The sequence below is a fragment of the Phyllostomus discolor genome, chromosome 3, assembly GCF_004126475.2.
Source record: "Phyllostomus discolor isolate MPI-MPIP mPhyDis1 chromosome 3, mPhyDis1.pri.v3, whole genome shotgun sequence".
Lineage (NCBI taxonomy): Eukaryota > Metazoa > Chordata > Mammalia > Chiroptera > Phyllostomidae > Phyllostomus > Phyllostomus discolor.
The window spans coordinates 114,886,716-114,903,698 of NC_040905.2; the positions used below are offsets into that span (position 1 = coordinate 114,886,716).

General features: G+C 61.3%; 1 protein-coding gene across 1 annotated transcript; it reads right to left on the bottom strand.

Annotated features, from left to right (window-relative positions):
- Positions 1–200: 200 nt before the first annotated feature.
- Positions 201–13,747, bottom strand: BAIAP3 (BAI1 associated protein 3). Its single transcript, XM_028523981.2, has 34 exons — positions 13,600–13,747; positions 8,973–9,113; positions 8,685–8,772; positions 8,422–8,502; positions 7,984–8,091; positions 7,564–7,623; positions 7,360–7,426; positions 7,043–7,238; positions 6,709–6,753; positions 6,534–6,611; positions 6,349–6,451; positions 5,928–6,035; positions 5,743–5,838; positions 5,518–5,621; positions 5,235–5,355; positions 4,646–4,770; positions 4,477–4,567; positions 4,276–4,332; positions 4,090–4,187; positions 3,943–3,994; positions 3,719–3,849; positions 3,281–3,404; positions 3,059–3,202; positions 2,877–2,969; positions 2,582–2,773; positions 2,430–2,498; positions 2,258–2,337; positions 2,084–2,192; positions 1,644–1,715; positions 1,462–1,542; positions 1,261–1,381; positions 1,061–1,184; positions 779–984; positions 201–701 (listed from the first exon to the last, which is right to left on the bottom strand). The coding sequence occupies exons 2-34, from the start codon at positions 9,101–9,103 to the stop codon at positions 598–600; spliced, it is 3,459 nt and encodes a 1,152-aa protein (XP_028379782.1). The 5' UTR covers positions 9,104–9,113; positions 13,600–13,747; the 3' UTR covers positions 201–597.
- Between the last annotated feature and the right edge of the window lie 3,236 nt (positions 13,748–16,983).

The following is a 16,983-nucleotide window of genomic DNA, read 5'->3' on the forward strand; positions in this document are numbered from 1 at the left end:
CAGACTCAAACCCTGGTCCTCCTGCCTCTCAGCCTATTGAGCTCCTCTTGCCCCAGATGGCTCTGCTGTGGCACTGGTGACATTGGGGGTGGGCCATTCTTAGTTGAGGAGAGGGTCCTGTCTAGCTTAGTGCAGGATATTAAGCAGCATCCCTGAACTTTGTCCACTGGTACCAGGGGCACCCCCTTCAACTCCCAAATATGTCTCCAGATATGGCTTAATGTCCCCTGGGGGGCAAAGCCCCCACTAAGAACCCTGCTCTAAGATGAGTGCCTGCCTGCCTGCCCTGGGGCTGTAGAACCCCCAGGAGTCAGGTGGGGAAACTCACCTGGCGGCCAGGGTCCTCCGCTCTGCGTCCAGGTCCTGCTGAGCTGGCTGCCCAGATGCAGGGTTCGGGGTGTTTGCTGGGTACAAGGGGTTCATAGCACACACCACGTGGACATGCCAGGGTGGACAGGAGCCCAAAGGCCCAGCCACAGCACGGATACCACACAGCAGGGGCGGGGATGCCACAAGTCCTGGCGTACCAAGCTGACCACAGGCTGAGATGACACTATGGGGACTCGGGGAGTTTCTGGGGCTGGCAGGTGCGGGGGTTCATGGGTCTGCCTCCATGAATTTCTCCAGCTCCCGGAGTCTCTTGACAAACTCCTGTGCCTCCCTGTTGGTGCGGCCCTCCAGCATCCTCAGTGTGGACCTCACTGCGGGCAGGAGGGCAGGGGCAGCGTCAAGCCCTGCCAGCCCTTAGACCTGCCGCCCCCCTTGGACCCTTGCTCACCCTGGGCTCTGGGCCGGCGTAGGTGCAGGGTGATGGGCTGTCCGGCCCTCGTGCTACCCCCAACTTGGGGTCGCACGATGCCGCCAATGCTGCCCAAGCCAAGGGCTGCCTCCCCTTCAAAGTCGTTAGTGGACAGCCAGTCGTGGTCCATGACCGTGAACAGCACACAGGCACCAGGGCGGCGGCACGCCTCTGCTGGCACGGAACTACAAGCAGAGGGCCATCACCAAAAGCCCTGTTCCCTGCTTGGCTGGGTGCTGGGCATGCGGGGGCAACACTCACAAGTAGAAGAGTTCGTCGTACACCGGGTGCAGTGTACGGCTTTTGACCTGGGTCCTCTGGCTGTGGACTAGTGGGAAGAGATGTGGCGGGCCCAGCTCCACGATTACGAAGGGGTCGCTCAGGCCTGTGGTGCAGGGATGTGAGCAGACTGCCACCATCCCACTGGCTTGACCCCACCCGCCCATGCCTCCGTCCCTCACCATTGGTGTCCAGGGGGAGCAGGTCAGCAGCGTGCAGTACCTCCACCGCCAGCCGCTGCTCGGCTGCCTCATAGTAGCAGCGAACACTCAGGCGCCCGTACCGGTTCTGCCCCAGGGACCTCTGCAAAAAGGCCCTTGGGCCAGTGAGCCCAGCTCAAGGGCCCTGGGACAAGGCAGTGTGCCCACACCTGGGCTGCAGACCTGCTTGAGTTTGTCCAGGTAATACTGCTCGATGCACTCGCGGGTGGAGCACTTGTGTAGACGCAGCTCCTCCTCCAACTTCTGCAGGGGGAAGAGGGAAGAAGGTGGCCGCCAATTCCCCAAGCCCGCAGGCTCCTGAAGGCACGGCTGCTGCAGGGCAGCAGCCCAGGGCTAGGCCTCACCTTGTAGCTTCCGTCCTTCAGGTTCTCCAGGGGCAGACCCTGTCCATCCGCATGGAAGAAAGCGACCAGGGCCTAGGTCAGCCAGAAGGAAGAGGTGTCAGATTGTGTTGTGTGCTGGTGGCAATGGACCAAGACAGGTGGAGCCTTGAGTCTGAGTAGCACTGGGATCTTGGGAGCCCAGGGAAGAGCCACTTGTCACACTGAGGGGAGCAGCAGAAGCCCCCAAGAAGTTTGGGGAAACACTGATGCCTGAGGCCAGACAGCTGTCTTAACAGGTAGCCCAGGTGCTGACCCAAGTGGGCAGGCAGGGAGGAAATGCTGGCCTGGGACTCCCAGGGGAAGGGTTGTCCAAAGTGGGCAAACCAGGCATCCCAGCGTGGGGGGGCAGCAACCTTGTCCCCCGAGCCCGGCAGGGGAAGGGGCCCTCCACGAGGTCCTACCTCCAGTGTGAAGTGGAAGCGACTGCAGAAGTCGGCAGAGATGTCAAGGTTGGTGCCCAGCGCCTGCAGAATGGCCTGCAGGAGCAGCTCCCAGAGGGCCTCCAGTACCCTGCAGGGACACAGAATCTGTGACTGGACCCCAGTCTGCCCTACTCCACCTGGTCAAGGCCATACCTGTTCAGGTTCTCCTTCACCAGCAGGGCTTTCAGCAGGGCCAGCTTCTCATCCAGGTATTTCATGAGTGGGGCCACAGCCTGTGGGGAGGGTCCTCAGGGTCGGGCTGCACCTGGTCCCACCACGTACACACTTCCCACCAGGCTGAGCCCTCAGCTGGACAAGCACTCACCTCATCGTTCTGGATGGAGTCAGGTGAGAGGCTGATGTGCTGCACGTACTTTCTGATGTCGCCCACCATCTGAGGGAGGGTGGTGCTCAGCACTAAGGGCAGTGGTGGCGCGGAGCGGGTAGTTGGGTCCCTACCCCACCTTCCTTGCCCACCTTGGAGGTCAGGTGCGCAGTTACAGTGCAGGCCTCCCGCTGCAGGTCCTCATCCAGGGTCTGTGTGCAGCCGAGCAGGGTACGCGGGAGCCCTCCAGGGAGCCCTGAGGCCCCCTCTGGCCAAGCCAGGCCTCGGAGTGCCTGGCCAACAACCCTGCGCAGGAGCTCCACATTGTTGAGGACCACACAGAGCTGGAGAGATGTGCCAGACGTGGGGCAGGGCAGTGTTCCTGAGGTCATGTGGTGGCCCCACCTAGCCACCTGCCCCCAGCCACCTGCCTGCCAGACCACTCACTGGTTCACTCACTGCCTCTCCTGAGGCCCTGGGCTGAGTGTCCACCTTCTTCCGCAGCAGCTCAGTGTAGAAGACGGCAGCCTCACACAGGTCCTGGTAGGACACAGGGGCTTACTGTGGGCCATCTCCTCTGGCCTGCTGCCCCTCTGGGCCCTGACCTATTCTCGGGCTGTAGTCCCCACCTGGCTAAGCTGGGTGCCCAACACCTGGGCCTGGGCAGGGTCTGGCCATGCCAGGTAGGCCCACAGCTCCTGGATGTGGCTGAAACAGAGGCTTGCAGTGGCTGCGGAGCTGCTGTGCTTGGAGGAGTTGTCCACAGGCTCCAGCTGGGAGGGCAAGAAGAGGCCTGGGTTGGGCGGCACCTGGGATAGGTCCCAGTTCCCTTGGACTGGGTGCTTACTCACTGTGTCAACATCAACAGCTCCCTGAAGCCTCCATTTGGCCTGGTCCCTCAGCACCTGTAGCCAAAGCTTCACAGCAGGTAGGAACGGGACGTGGATGCTGGCCAGGGCCAGGGAGCGGCTGTCCCTGTGGCAGGAAGCTAGTCAAAGCAGGCCCAGCTGAGGCAGCCTGAGCTAGCATAGCATGGCCCAGGGTCCCCAGCCTAAAGGGCACCCAGGAGAGCCACCAGCACAAGGCTCTTGGGCTTTTGTTCCAGAACCTTCCTAGAGGAAGCTAGAAAACATGTGGGGGAGGACAACAGGTGAGGGAGGGGAAGGGGGAGATAAGGTGGATTGGGCAGGGGGACAGGTGGAAGGAGGGGAACAGTTGCAGAGAGGGTGCAGGTGGGACAGGGGACAGGTGGGGGAGGGAGGAGGAAGTTGGTGGGATAGGACACCCACCTGCCCAGGATGCTGCTCCAAAAGCGCTGGATGTCTGCCAGGGACAGGTAGAGCTCGAAGAGCTGTGAGGCCACCTCAAGGGTCATTTTGAGGCTCAGCTCCTCTGTCAGTACCCACACCTCCTCAGCTACCTGCTCAGAAAGATGGAGTCAGGTTGCCAGCAACAAGGAAACCTAGGCCTCTTGCCAGCTGAGAAACTTCTCCCCACCCCAGCCCCGCCTCACCAGCCGCTCAAGCTGCCGGAAGGTGAGAGTGAAGAAGTCGATCTTGATGATGCTGCAAAGAACACATCTCAGACACCTGCTCACCCCTGTCCCCTGGCAGCACTCGGGGCTGGGTACTGGGGCAGCAGGAAGAGTTCTGAGCGCCACCTGTGGAAGAGGCTGGCATAGATGCTGTAGCAGGACTGCAGGTCTTCATAGATGGCGTCAACTAGCTCGACCAGCCCAGCAAGTCGCTGCAGCCCCGGCTGCAAGGAAGCACTGTTCACACCGATCTTTTGGCCTGCACCCACCCACCCCTATCCGCCTCACAGCCACGTCCTCTCTGAGCTGTACCTGCTCTCGAGGACTCTTAGCATTCAGGAGCCTGTCATACCACTCACGGTTGCCTTTCTGCAAGGGAAACCACCAAGGCAGTGTGGTAGGTGGGAAGGAAGAAGGGCAAGGAAGGGCACAGGGCCTGGACTATAGCATGGCCAGGACTGGTGGGCGGGGCGGGGGCTGGGCAGTTAGGCCAGCCCAGACTGCCAGACGCACTTTCAGGGCAGCAGCGATGTCCATGTTTAGCTCGGTCTCAAAGGGGCAGATTTCAAAGGAAGGTTGGAAGAGCTGCAGCTTGTCCAGGCACCTAGGTGAGAAGCCACAGCTGACTGCTGGCTGCCCCACCAGATCCCCTACCCAACCTTGTGCCAGCGGCTGTACCCACTTCAGCAGCAGCTCCAGGCGGTGTATGGCTGTGCTATTGGTGGCAGGGAAGTAATCCCGGAGCTGGCGCAGTAGGCGCAGCGCAAACTCAGAGAAGGCAGAGAAGCTGTCAGCCAGGCTCTCCTCCTGCGGGTACAGGGCCCTTCATAGTTGACCTCAGGCCCTCCTCCACCAGGCGGGGCCAGCAGGTCAGCAAAGCTGTGCCTTGAGGAGCAGCTTCCAACCCCACAGTCCTCTTCCTTCTGGCCTTTCCAACCTCAACCTCCATAGCGCCCCATAGGCACAGATGGCCTAGCCTTTGCACCACCTGCTGTTCCCCCTGCTCTTCCCCCTGTTCTGTCTCTGCAGTGCCCACTCTGTTGTTTACCAGCAGAAGTGCATGACCTTCTTTCCCAGCTCTAATGTCAGTATTGTCTACCCCTTGCTCTCTCCTACATCATGCAGTTTGTTTGTTTCCAACCTCCTACTGCCCTTGTGGGACATGAACCCAACAAACAGAGGACTCTGCCCCTCACTATCTGCCCCAGCCTGAGCAGGCCCATGGCACACCCTCCAGGAATAACATTTTCAGGTCACACAATGAAGCCCACCTGCTCCTGAGGCAGCGAGGCCGCCTCCTCCCAGTGCGCCTGCATGTCCTCCAGGAGGCCCAGCAGATAGCCGTAGTCCAGGGTACAGGTCTGATGGTGGCGGCTGCTGACCTGCCAGTGTCTGTGGGGGCCCAGCCCAGAGCTAGGGCAGCGACGTCTGACGGAACTCCCACATCCCAGGAGACCCCCAAGCGCCCCGCCCACAAAAGGGGAATGCCCCTTCTTATGCCCCGCCCACTAACTGCCCCCGCCCCGCCCTTCGCCATCAGTTCTGCGGACTCACAGCACCGCCAGCTGCAGCGCAGACAAGTCGCTTTGCGCTCCGTGCAGGCACAACAAGGTAGCCGCAGGCCCACTGAGCTCACCTCTCCAGCTGCTTGAGTTCGGCTGGGGGAGGGGCTGGGTGTGGGTGGTGGTGGGAGACTCCCACCCCTCCTGCTCGTGATCCCCACCGCTTGCCCTCCCCATGCCGCCCCCAGCTGCCCCAGGGTCCCCAGGGCACCTCTACCTCGTCAGGTCGGTGCTCGAACTGCAGCAGACGGCTGAGCAGCAGCAAGTAGGACAGGAAGCCCGACCGTCCACGCTGGCTCATGCTCGTGTCCCTCTGGAACACAGAGCCTGTCCTTACCAAGTCCCGGAGCCAGGGACTGGGGTGCAGGGCAGAGGTCCCCACAATCCCTCCCAGCTCCCCACCTGCGTGGTGATCAGCTTGAGCACCAGCTGGCAGTCTCCCTGCACACGGGAGGCGCTGGAACGTGGTTCCAGCTTGAACCATCGGTCCTCGCCAGCCACTGGCACCTCCTGTGGGAATGGGGTTCAGAGTGGCGATTCCTATCTCCTTTTCTCCCACACAGACGCTGTGGGACTGTGGGGAGAACATAGGCCTCCATGCTCTCCATTGAATTGGGGCAACTAGCACAGAGTGAGCATTCAGGGGTAGTGCATGGAGAGGCCCCAGGAGGCTGTTCTTCCCCTTCTCAGTGAGGGTCTCCCCCAGCTCATGAAGGATGCTAGACTTTGGGGGGATTACAGGACACAGCCACTGGCAGTATCCCAGGAAGGTGAGGCATCCACAAGCAGGTGTTCCGCGAGTGAAGCCTCTGCGCCCACTCACCCAGATGGGTATGTTGAGGCAGCCCAGGAAGTCGTCAGTGTGGTCCTCTGGGGGCCCAGCCCTCCCGTTTGCTCGGGCTGACTTGACAATCTGCTTGAAGTACCTGGGCACAGCAGGTGGGTGTCACACCTGTGATCCCCCGGGAGCAACCATCAGTGGGGGGCACAGGGTCCCACCTGCTGTACCTGCTCATGCCCTTCAGGCCGATGACTTCGTTCAGCTTCCTGCATGCTTCCACCAGGGACACGTCATCGTCATGGTCCCTGGGTGGTGGGGGCACCAGGCTTGTCTGGAGCCCAGCCTGGCTCCATGTGCCCCCTCCCACCACCCTCAGACCGGAAGCGCCCACACCCCCTATACCAGATGTCCAGATGCAGCTGGTCTGTGCGGACATCCTCAATCTCACTACGAGGAAAATGGAGAGGTACCCATGAGGGTCTGAGGTAATCCTCTGCCCAGAGCTGGGGCAGGGATAATTCCAGGAGCCACAAGGAGGGGTCCATGACAGGCTGTGTGGCCATGGGGGCGTGATGCCTGTCTCTGATCCTTAGTTTTCTCCTCTGGGAAGTGGGCTCTAGGGCAGGCACTGACTGAGACCACATACAGCTGTGACCCTCCGGTCACAGGCGCCCGCATGCACCCCCAGGACTGGCTCTGGCACGACCCGACCATCCTATTGGGTGAGGGGCCTTACAAGAGGAAATGCTCCTTCCAGACAGGGTTCAGGGTGCTGCTCTTGACCTCGGTGACCTGGATGCACTTAGCTGGCAGCGGACTGCCACGCTTGGCACCCTTGCGGAAGCTGAAGCGCTGCTCCTTGTGTGGACCTGGCTCCCGTGGGGTGCCTGAGGCTGGCAGGATGCCCAGCATGCAGTATGGGTCACTGAAGCCTGGGACACAGCAAGGAGTTGGGTGCCTCAGTCCCCAACTCCAGGGGACCCAGTCCTCAGTCCTCCCGTCCATGATCCCCAGGTCTGGGCGCGGCTAACATCCCAGCCAGTCCTCACTCACCATTGGGGTCTTTGGCCAGCAGGTTCTTGGCACGCATGACGGACACTTTCAGAGCATATGTGGGGGCCTGCAGGCAGAGAGGTACTGAGGGGCCTCTAGGAATTTAGTGTGAACATAACAGGGCCCTTTCCCGTGCCCCCACCCAAGTCCCTGAACATGGGCACTGTGGCTGGTCAGCTCTGCACAAGCAGGTGGCAGCCTCACCTTGGCTTTCTTCACACACTCAATGGCCTCTGAATGCTGCTCGGGGCTGGTGCCGAACACCTGGAGAGGGCGGGCAGGTGTGAGGGCCCAGGGGGCCTCCAAGGTGAAGCTGGTCACCACCCTGGGGACCTCAGGCATGGCCCCAGCCAGGGATGCCTGATTGCAAATGTCATGGGTGGGGGGGCACACACAGGTGAAGATGCAAGATGTGTCTACCCCTCCTTCTCCCCTTCTGTGTGCTGTGTGTCTGTCCATCCTTCTGGGTGGGCCTGCCAGACTAGACACATGTGTATGTGTTGTATGCGTGGAGTACATCTGTGTATGTTGTTCAGGTGACAGTGAGGTCAGCAGGTGGGGGAGGGAGTTGGGGTGGGCAGTGGTCCTTCTCAGAGCACAGTGAGCAGGGCCGATGGGGCTCACCTGCTGTAGGTAGCTCAGCAGGGCCTCCTGGTTGTCCACCAGGTCAGGGCCCATGGTCCCCGCACGGTAAAGGACGGTGTACAAGGCTTCTTCATAAAGCATCTCTACCTGTGGGTGGTGTGGGGATCTCGCCCTGAGTCCCTTGCCACCACACCGTTGTCTCCCCTCAGGCTCCCGCGGCCCACCCCAAGTCCAGGCCTCAGCCCTCAGCAGCCCCTGGCACTGGCAGAGCCCGCTCCCTGCCTCAGCGCCTTTGCACCTGCACAACCCCCCACTGGGGGCCCCTATGCATCCCTCACCTCGGCTCCCTGCTGCTTCCATGGGGAGCCCGGCCACCACCCCAGCCACCTTCACTGTCCGCCAACTCCAGGACTCTGAGCCTGGCACACAGTAGGTGCTCGCAGCCCCAGCCTAGGGTCAGAGCCCCGTCCATCTTACCTCCTCCTGGGTCAGCGCTCTCAGGCCGCGGTTGGGGTCCATGGGCTCAGAGGGAGCTGGTGAGCTGCTGCGCAGCAGGACCTAAGAGGGGAGAACTTGGGTGAGGGTCTCCGAAGGTGAGGATCCTGTGGCCAGCTGGATGGGGGTGGCCCAGAGAGGGAGTGAGTGGCGAGGGTGGAGGCTGGATGCGGAAGGGGCATGTGAGGAGGCCTGGCATAGGGGGCCCCACGTTACAAACAGCAGTGCCTGAGCCCTGACCTCACCTCAGGGCATGGCAGGCCCCGTCTGCCTTCCCCCTTCTTCAGGATGAGGCGCATCTGGGTGAAGAACTCCACGCCATCCCCTGGTTTCCTGCCGAGAAAGGCCGGGCTCGGGGGTCAGCAGACCCTCCCCAAAGCTCAGGGCTCACAGCACATGCGCCCCAGCTCAGGACCATCCACCTGCCCCCGTGACCCAAGGCATGCCTCAGGGCACAGTGTGATGTCCACAGGGCACTCCACAGCCGTGGGTCCAGACCCTCCTAGGCTCCCTTTGGGCCATGGGGCACCCACCAGGCCCCCGTGGCGGGCTCCTGTGGATCAGTGCTGGTGCTCCCCGGCTCCCCCTCAGTCCTGCGGCGGAAGGACGGGCAGACCTGCACCTGCCTGAGCACACTGCTCTTGATCTCCAGCAAGGTGGACATGGTGGCTGACCTGCGGGCAGAGATGGCGTGGCTTCCAGTCGTCTGCTTCTTCATTAGTTCAGCATTGCAACTCAGTCCCCAATGTGCGTGTTACATGCCGCGATGAGCAACTACTGAGGGAACCGTAAACCAACAGCAGCCACGAACCTGGGCAGAGTCTGCTGCAGGAGGAGGGGGCCCCCCTTCAAGAGCAACAGCTGGCACCGTCATGGCCACCAGAGGCCCCAGAGCCCACCCCTGACTCTGGACTCTGTAGGTGCCCAGGGGGCCACCAGGACTCCTGTCAAGTCACCTGTTCTCCCTAAGTCATCAGCCTGGGCAGAAGGCTGCTGTCCTCTTCACTTGACGGTATCCCAATCTGCAAAATGGGAAGCCCCTGCAGGGTGGCCCTGGGGATGGGACAAAGCTGTAAGAAATGGTGAGGTGCCCTGCAAAGCCTGTGCCCCCCGTTCCTGTGTGGCCAGGATGCACAGGAGGGGTCCTGGGGTTTTCACCCACCAAGCACAGCAGGGCCAGCGCCCCTTCCTTACCGTTTGGACTGCTGCCCAAAGCAGACCCTGTTCCCTGCAATTGTTGGGAACGAGAGCGTGGGGCAGGTCCTCTCCTTCTGGAAGGTGCGGGGTATGGGGCCACAGACCCTTCTCCCTGTGCTGTCCTGCTCCAAATGCCCCATGTTGAAATGGCAACTGAGACGCCATGCCGTGGAGCAGCCCAGGTGCCACAGCTAGCCCAGGAAGGGCCCCCTACCAAGACAGGAATGGAGCCCGGGCCCCACGGCCCCTGCCCATGCCCTCTCAAGCCAATTCAGTTTTGGTCATTCTGCTCTGTGTGCCAGAATCTGTGTGGGGGACAGGGCTCGGACTGGATAAGTCTGCAGCCCTGGGAGGGTCTGGAGACAGTGACCCCAGCAGCAGGCACCTCTGAGTGACAGGGACACCTTTTGTCTAGGCAACAGGGCCAGGCTTCCTCTGAGAAGCCTCACTGCTCCACTCCTTGCCGGCACTAGGCTCTCCTGCCCAGCCTGCCTGCGGCCGGGGAGTAGGCCTGGCTTGAGGTGACACCTGCATGTCTCCTCCAGGAAGCTCACTGTTCTCTGCAGACCTCAGGAGGAAGGGTGGGATGAGAGCTAGGCCGCTGCCAGCCCCAGTCCTTCGTGACCACCCCTTCCACTGCACTGTCCAGCCAGACATCGCCTTTCCCTGGTCGTGCACCAGCTGGCCCTGTGCCCCCCTCACACTCCAGGGTATTCCCCTTGCTCCCCCTGAAAACTATCATGGAAAAGTGCGGACCCTCCGCCAGGCCACCTCTGCTTGCTCGGTGCACACCCCTCGGCTCTCTGCCCAGGCTTGCTGGCCTCTGGTGCACAGAACACAGCTTGCTGCCTTTGGAGCAGCACAGGGCCCCTGGACTGGCCGCCCGGGCCCCCCTTCCTTGTTGATGGGAACTTGTCCACGGATTGAGGGGGGCCTCCAGGCCAGGTACATCTGCCTGGGCAGGGGCTGCTGCCATTTTTACTCGGCAGAATAAGAAATGGGGACTCAGCCAGATGGATCTACTAGTCCAGGCTTCATGGGCAGTTAGTGGCAGGAGTGCCAGGTGAGACCGCTTCTGCCCTGTATGCCCAGGCCATCGTCCCTGGGTGGGGCTATTGCTCAGGAATCATGCCCACGTATGTGCAGTCTCTCTAGCATCTCCTGCCTGTTCCTTGAACTCTTAAGTGCTGCCGAGAGAGCTGGGGCCAGTGCACATGTAGCACTGGGTGGGGCCTAAATTGACTTGGTTGACCAAGCCAGGTCCCCAATTCAGCTGTGTCTGTCCGTCTGTCTCCTGGTGGTCCAGGGCTGCTGTTCTTGGTTTATACCCCCACCAGCTCAGGCCCTCCACCTCTAGACAGAAGAGACAAGCAGCTTGTCTCCCTATAATTACCAGAAATGCGGCCCCACGTCTTTCATACCTATCAGTACCTGCCGCTGGGAGCCTTGCCCCAAAGATGGGGGCTCCGCAGCTTGGGCACATGCTGCCAGAAGCTGTGGCCCTGACAGCCAACTGTGAGGTCCCCAGGGGCTGGGCCTCACAGGCCCCTTCCCTCTCTTCAGCTGAGTGGAAGGAGCTGCTCCCACAGCAGCCCCCGAAACCTGGAGAGCAGCCACTGCTTGAGCTGTTGCCAGGGCAACCGCCAGTGGCTGTGTCTGCATGTGACAGGGGCTGCAGGGGCTCCACATCTCAGAGACAAACGTGACGCAGGAGCCCAGTGACCTGAGCTGCAGGGATGGAGAACAAAATGTGCAAGTTGGGGGGGGCAGCAGCCTCCCTGCATTTTCCACTGAATAGCTCACCGGATAATGCTCAGCCCTGGAGAGGGGTGGTTCTCTGTTCCCCTCATCGGGATGAGGAAACTGAGGCCCCGGGCTTAGGACATTGCCCAAGGCCACGAAGCCAGCAGGTGGATCGAGGTGGAATCCAGGTCTCCCTGGTTCCTGTGTCCAAGCACTGAGCTCCTAGCATGTCCTGAGTCCTGAGGTCCAGTGGGCCAGCCTGCCTCCCTACTCCCTCAGCCCATTGCCAAGACGGCAGCAACAGAGGTGTTTGTGCACAGGTGTCTGGGATAGATGGCTCATCCCGAGTGCTCAGAAACTTCTTGGGTTCCCCTGGGAATTCTGCACTGCCTGGGCAGTTGATGGCCTCATGGCATCCAACAGCCTTGGCCCTGGGAGCCAGCCGGCACATCACTCCGAGCTGTCATCCACAGTGGGCCTGTGGCCATCCCTCCAGGAAGCTCTCATGGGCTGCAGGGCCCCTCAGCTCACATGGGGCAGGAGCAAGCCGGGCACAGGGCTACAGGGGCCCTCCCTCTGTGTGATGGGCACCCCCTGGGGCCCCCTCCTGGGCCTGGGCAGCAACACAGAACACACCCTGCTAGTGCCCAGTCACCAACACCAGAATCACAGCTCCCATCAGTCCAACGAGCAAACAGAGGCTGGCCATGCCTGGCTCTGCCCGCAAGCCAAAATGGTCAGGTTGGCCTTGTCCCCTGGCTGTCCCCAAGGCCCAGGTTGAATTGGAAATGACAACACTGCAAAATGGATGTCCCCATTGCACAGCCCAGGACTGGGGTGACTTCCAGAGCCAGGATTTGAACCCAGGGGTCTAGGCCAGGCTCTTTCCCACTAGCCTCTTGGATGGTTCTGAGGCAGGTGAGTCTGGGGCAGCTGAGCTGAACCCAAAAGCCAGGTGAGTCTCCCTAGTCGGTGTCCCTGGCGGCCAGCAGGGCACCCTCACAGGTAACACACGCCTTCAGAGTGCTGGGACGCCCTTCTTACCGAAATTAGGTCCTCGGTAACTTGGGGGTGGGGGCCCACTGATGCTGCTAGGGGCGGGGCAGGGGGTCTGGCCTCACACGCTAGTTCTCCACATCTTCTTCTTGGTCTTGTCTTCCCAGCCGGGCCCCGACCGGCCCGGCCCCCACTGTCCTCCACTGGCTCCCACTGGCCCTTCACTCCTTTTTGTTGATTTCTGGCTCCCATCCCTCCACAGCGTTGCTGACTTCCCAGGCAGTGCTGCCTTGCACAACCCGAGGGTAATGCCTATTGCAAACCCTGCTCCCTGGGAAGGGGCCTGGGAGTGCGAATTTTAACCAACGCTGTAGGTGTTCTTACAGCTCCATGGAGCCCGAGACCAGCTGTAAAGGGCTAGCTAGATGCTTCTGGAATGAATGCATGGAAAATGATTTAACCCCAGAAAGTTCGTTCTTCTTCGAGGCCCCCTCTTACCTGTCCTTACTCACCTGTCTCCACACCACATTCCTCCCCCCACTTCTCTTACTGAGACCCTCCTTCCTGTCCCTCCTTTGATGTTCCCGACGGTGCTCCCCATGGGAGCCAGGGCCTTCCAGTTCAGTAGGGGTCTTTCCCCCATTGGACGGAGGGGGGTCCGGGAAGTTCCGAAGATCGTCAGGTGAGTATGGATATTTTTAACATCCCCCCCCCAGACCCCTGGGGTAGGTGAAGAGGACAGGTGGGTCTTTCACTGACACGGATTCCAAGGAGGCTGGGGTCCTACGAGGACCACGCAAGGGTGGGAGGGACAGTGCGCTGGGGGCATCTTCCTCTTGGCGGGTTGCCTGAGAAATGCCGCAAAGCGCCTCCGGGGTCCTTGGCCCCAACGCGGCCCCCCACTTCCTCACCCCCCGTGTGACAGATTGCCCAGCCCTCCCGACCCCTGACCCCATCCTATTTCTGTGTTCCTAGGGGAGGGCACCCAGGGCGCGGGTAGAAATGCCAGATGCCAGAGACCCGCTCCTCCAAGTACGCACCAGCCTCAGTTTCCCCGGAGCTAGAGGCGTGTCTTTGTGACCTCCCGCCGCCCTGGGCCTCAGTGGGGGCTTCCCAGTGCCCCTGGGGATGAGCACGGAGGAGCCAAAGGGGGCGGCATCCCAAGTCCTTCCAGGTGGGCTCCGGCTGAGCTTCGACGGCGCGGGACAGAGTCACAGCACTCACCGTGGGCTGGGCGCGGGCAGGGATGGGGTCCTGTGGGTGCCCGGCTCGCACCGACTCCGGGATGCTCTGGACAGCTACCGCTTGCAGCCTCTCTCGCCCACTACTGAGCGCAGCTGGCCCACCGCGGCTGCAGCGGGAGCTGGGGGCGGGGGCGGGACCTGGTCTGTTCGCCCCGCCCCCGCTGCTGGTGGCCCGCCCCAAGCGCCCCCTCCTCTTACTGTGAACCCCTACGCCTCGACCCAGCGGTGCCAAGGCGAGGGTCCCTGCGTCCCCAGTGCCAAGCCAGGGAGCTCCCTCCCCCAGGTCTCGGGGGCACTGGGCTGTCAATCAACCCACAGGTGGGTGCAGACCCCGGAGCAGGCTCCGCTCTGCGTCAGTACCCGCTGTCCAGGGCCCCAGGGAAGCTAGTAGAGTCCCTGAAACCGAACAAGCTCGACCGGCTCGCAGCTCAGACAGGGCTGTGCAGTCATCTCCTGAGTCGTCCTCCCAGTCAGCCTGCGTCAACCCGGGGACTTCACCGTCTCGGGCCTAAGGGCTCTCTCTTCTCAGAGGGGAGAGGCGGCACTCGGGGCCTCTCATGCAGGTGCTGCAGTCACCAGCCCAGGGTGCCGCATGACAACGCTGACTACCTGCTGGTGTGGTCGTGCCCATGATCCCGATGAAGCCCCGACACCCCAGGCTGGCCACGGGCCTGGTCACACAGCCTGCGGAGCCCCAGGGCCTGAGCTGGATCCAGCCTGGGCATTTCCCAGCCCACTTTCAGTGTCCCTTTCTGGGCTCCCCACTCCCAAGTCCACCGCAGCATTCTGAAGTGTGGCCATGGTCACCTAGAGAGCCTGTTGACACAGACTGCTGGGCCGCTCAAACCTACTGCTTCTAAAACCCTGGGTTGGGTGGGCATCTGCATTTCTGAAAAGCTCCAGATGCCACTGGGCCTCCAGGGGCTGCACTCGGAGAAGCGTGGGGGCTGTGTAGAGGTTCTGTCCTGAGGTGCACAGGGTCCCCATCCCTGCCCTGCCTTTGGCTGAGCCCACTGGACCCTCTGAGCACCTTGTTCTTGGGGACCAGACCGAGATTTGGAGCTCTCATCCCAAAAGACAGAGAGTCAAGCCTGGAGCCCTCTGCAGCTCAGGTCCAGACACAACGATGTTTCTCTCTGGGAAGCCAGGGGTCAGGTGAGCTGAGGGGAGGGAGGGCCAAAGGCTGGAGGAACAGGGCCCCAGAGCATAGCTCCACGCAGGGAGGCGCCATCCATCATGACTTCACTTTTCAGTGAATTGCCCACTTACAGGGTGTCTGTCCGCTCTGCTCCCCTTTCACAAGGATGGGGTGGACTCTGCTCTGATGGGGCTACCACCTGTCTCAGCTTCCAGATACAGACTTGCATCTGTGCCACCCTGTGCCAGTCCAACTACAGTGTGTGTGTGTGTGTGTGTGTGTGTGTTACGGCACTGCAGGGGGGTTAGAGACTGCACTGCAGGTTAGCTTGTCCCAGAAGCTCTGACCCGGGACAGCCAGGCAGATCGGGATACCCATCAACTGCTTGTGGTTCATGTTCTGAGTCAGGGAAGCAGGGGAGGGGGACTGGACCCTGTACTACCCAGCTTGTCCTTCCCTGGGTGACTGCCGAGTCCTTGAGCCAGGATCCTGGGGCTGGTGCCCCTCACCCCTGCAGTTTTGTGTCAGGTTCTGCCAACCTGTTGGAATAAACACACCAGTCTGGTTGCCATGGTGATTATGATGGCTTGGAAGAGCTGAGGCTGCAGCTGCTGTAAACAGGAAGTTAGGAGGGGCTGCTTGCACCACTCACTCATGCCCTGGGGTGCCAAGGGCAAGGCCAGAGGCATCAGAGGCAGTAACCCTAAAACTAATTAACCTGTTGGCAGAAAGCCCCTGGAGACTTCATCATTCTCCTTTGACAGGCAAACTGAGGCCCAGGCAGGGAGCAGGGCTTGAATAGGGCCACAGAGCACCAGGCTGGGTCCCAAGCTCAGGCCCGAGCCCGTTTCCCTAGGAAAGGCTGATCCCCAGGGCTTCCCTCCACACACACACCTCCAGGGACTGGAGAGATGGCCCCGTTTGTGCCTGCTCCCTTCATCCTCCCTATCTGTTCTGAGACCGAAGTTGGGCCTATCCGAGCCAATCGACGGACCCCTTTCCCGTTGCTCCCCTCTGCTGCCCTGGGCCTTAGTTTCCCTCATTTGTACAATAGCAGTGTCCATCCTGGGGGCTGCTGGGAGACCTAAGCAGGTAAGTCACAGCACGGAGTACAGCTGGTTAGTGCCCGCTGCATGCTCTTCATTCCACAGAGATGGAAACTGTTTGGCCTGACCTCCAGTGGCCTGGGGAGCGGAATGTTTCCACCTCTGAAGTTTGGGAGTGGCAGCCGATCCTGTTGATCCCACAGCCAGGAGGGGGCAGGGAGGGTGCTGCCCCACTCTTCCTGCCTGCACCCCAGACCCTGCTCTGAAGTGTCACCCTCAGCTCCAGACCCCCGACAGTGGTCCTGAGCAGGGGAAGTGGCGAGGGGAAGTGTGGGGGCACGCACGTGTCAGAGCAGGTGTCAGGGCACAAGATATTCTGCCTAAAGGTCAGGGCTCTGGGCTTCTGGAAGGAAAGGGCCTGGCAGGTGGGAGGACTGGCGTTTCCTCTTTCCGGCCAGGAGAAAAGAGCCCCGCTGTGGATAAGCACTCTGATGGCTGATGTGGAGCAGGGAAAGGATGGTGCGGGAGATGATGGCACCTCAGTGAGTTCACATTACAGCTACAGGTTTTAATAACAAACCAGCTCACACTCTCTGGTGGCAGCCTTTGGAATTGCAGGCACAGCCTCTGGGGGTGTCAGGCTCCTGCCACCATCCCCTGAACCCTAGCACCTGTCCAGGACGGAGGCAGGGAAAGGGGGTGGGCCATGGGACTTGGGCAAGGCTCCCTGCCTGCTCTGGGCTGGAGATTGCCGAGGACTGCAGGAACCTGTCCCGTTGCCTCCACCATCCTGAGTAATTCTACCAGCAGAGGTGGCTTCAGGTGGGAGAGGGCCTGCCCCAGGTGACCCTTTTGCCTTAGATGCTGCTTCCTGGGGGCATAGGCTCCAGCTCAGTGCGGGGGGGGGGGGGGGGGCCTGTTACCAGCACCTGCACAGGTGGAGTCTGTGCCAGGCCTAGGGCATAGAGGCAGCCTGTTCATTGGCCTTCCCATCAGCTTTTGGCCCAGAGGCAGGTGTGCTGGGGCCACCTCCAGCAACAGCACCTCCTGCACTCACCCCTTTTGTGGGGCCAGGGCAATATCAGGAGACAAAGCTACAAGTGGGCCCAGAACTGGCTCCTCCGCAGAGCAGACATCATTCTCTGCACAAGTGAGGGCTGAGATGCCCTTGTCCCTAGCT

Excerpts from the sequence above, each read along its gene's own strand:
- BAIAP3 (XM_028523981.2), bottom strand. The coding sequence starts at position 9,103 with ATGTCCACCTTGCTGGAGATCAAGAGCAGTGTGCTCAGGCAGGTGCAG. Across the intron at positions 1,716-2,083 it reads GCTTCCACTTCACACTGGAG|GCCCTGGTCGCTTTCTTCCA; the intron begins GTAGGACCTCGT and ends TGGCTGACCTAG. Across the intron at positions 1,382-1,461 it reads ACCTGGACAAACTCAAGCAG|AGGTCCCTGGGGCAGAACCG; the intron begins GTCTGCAGCCCA and ends GCCTTTTTGCAG.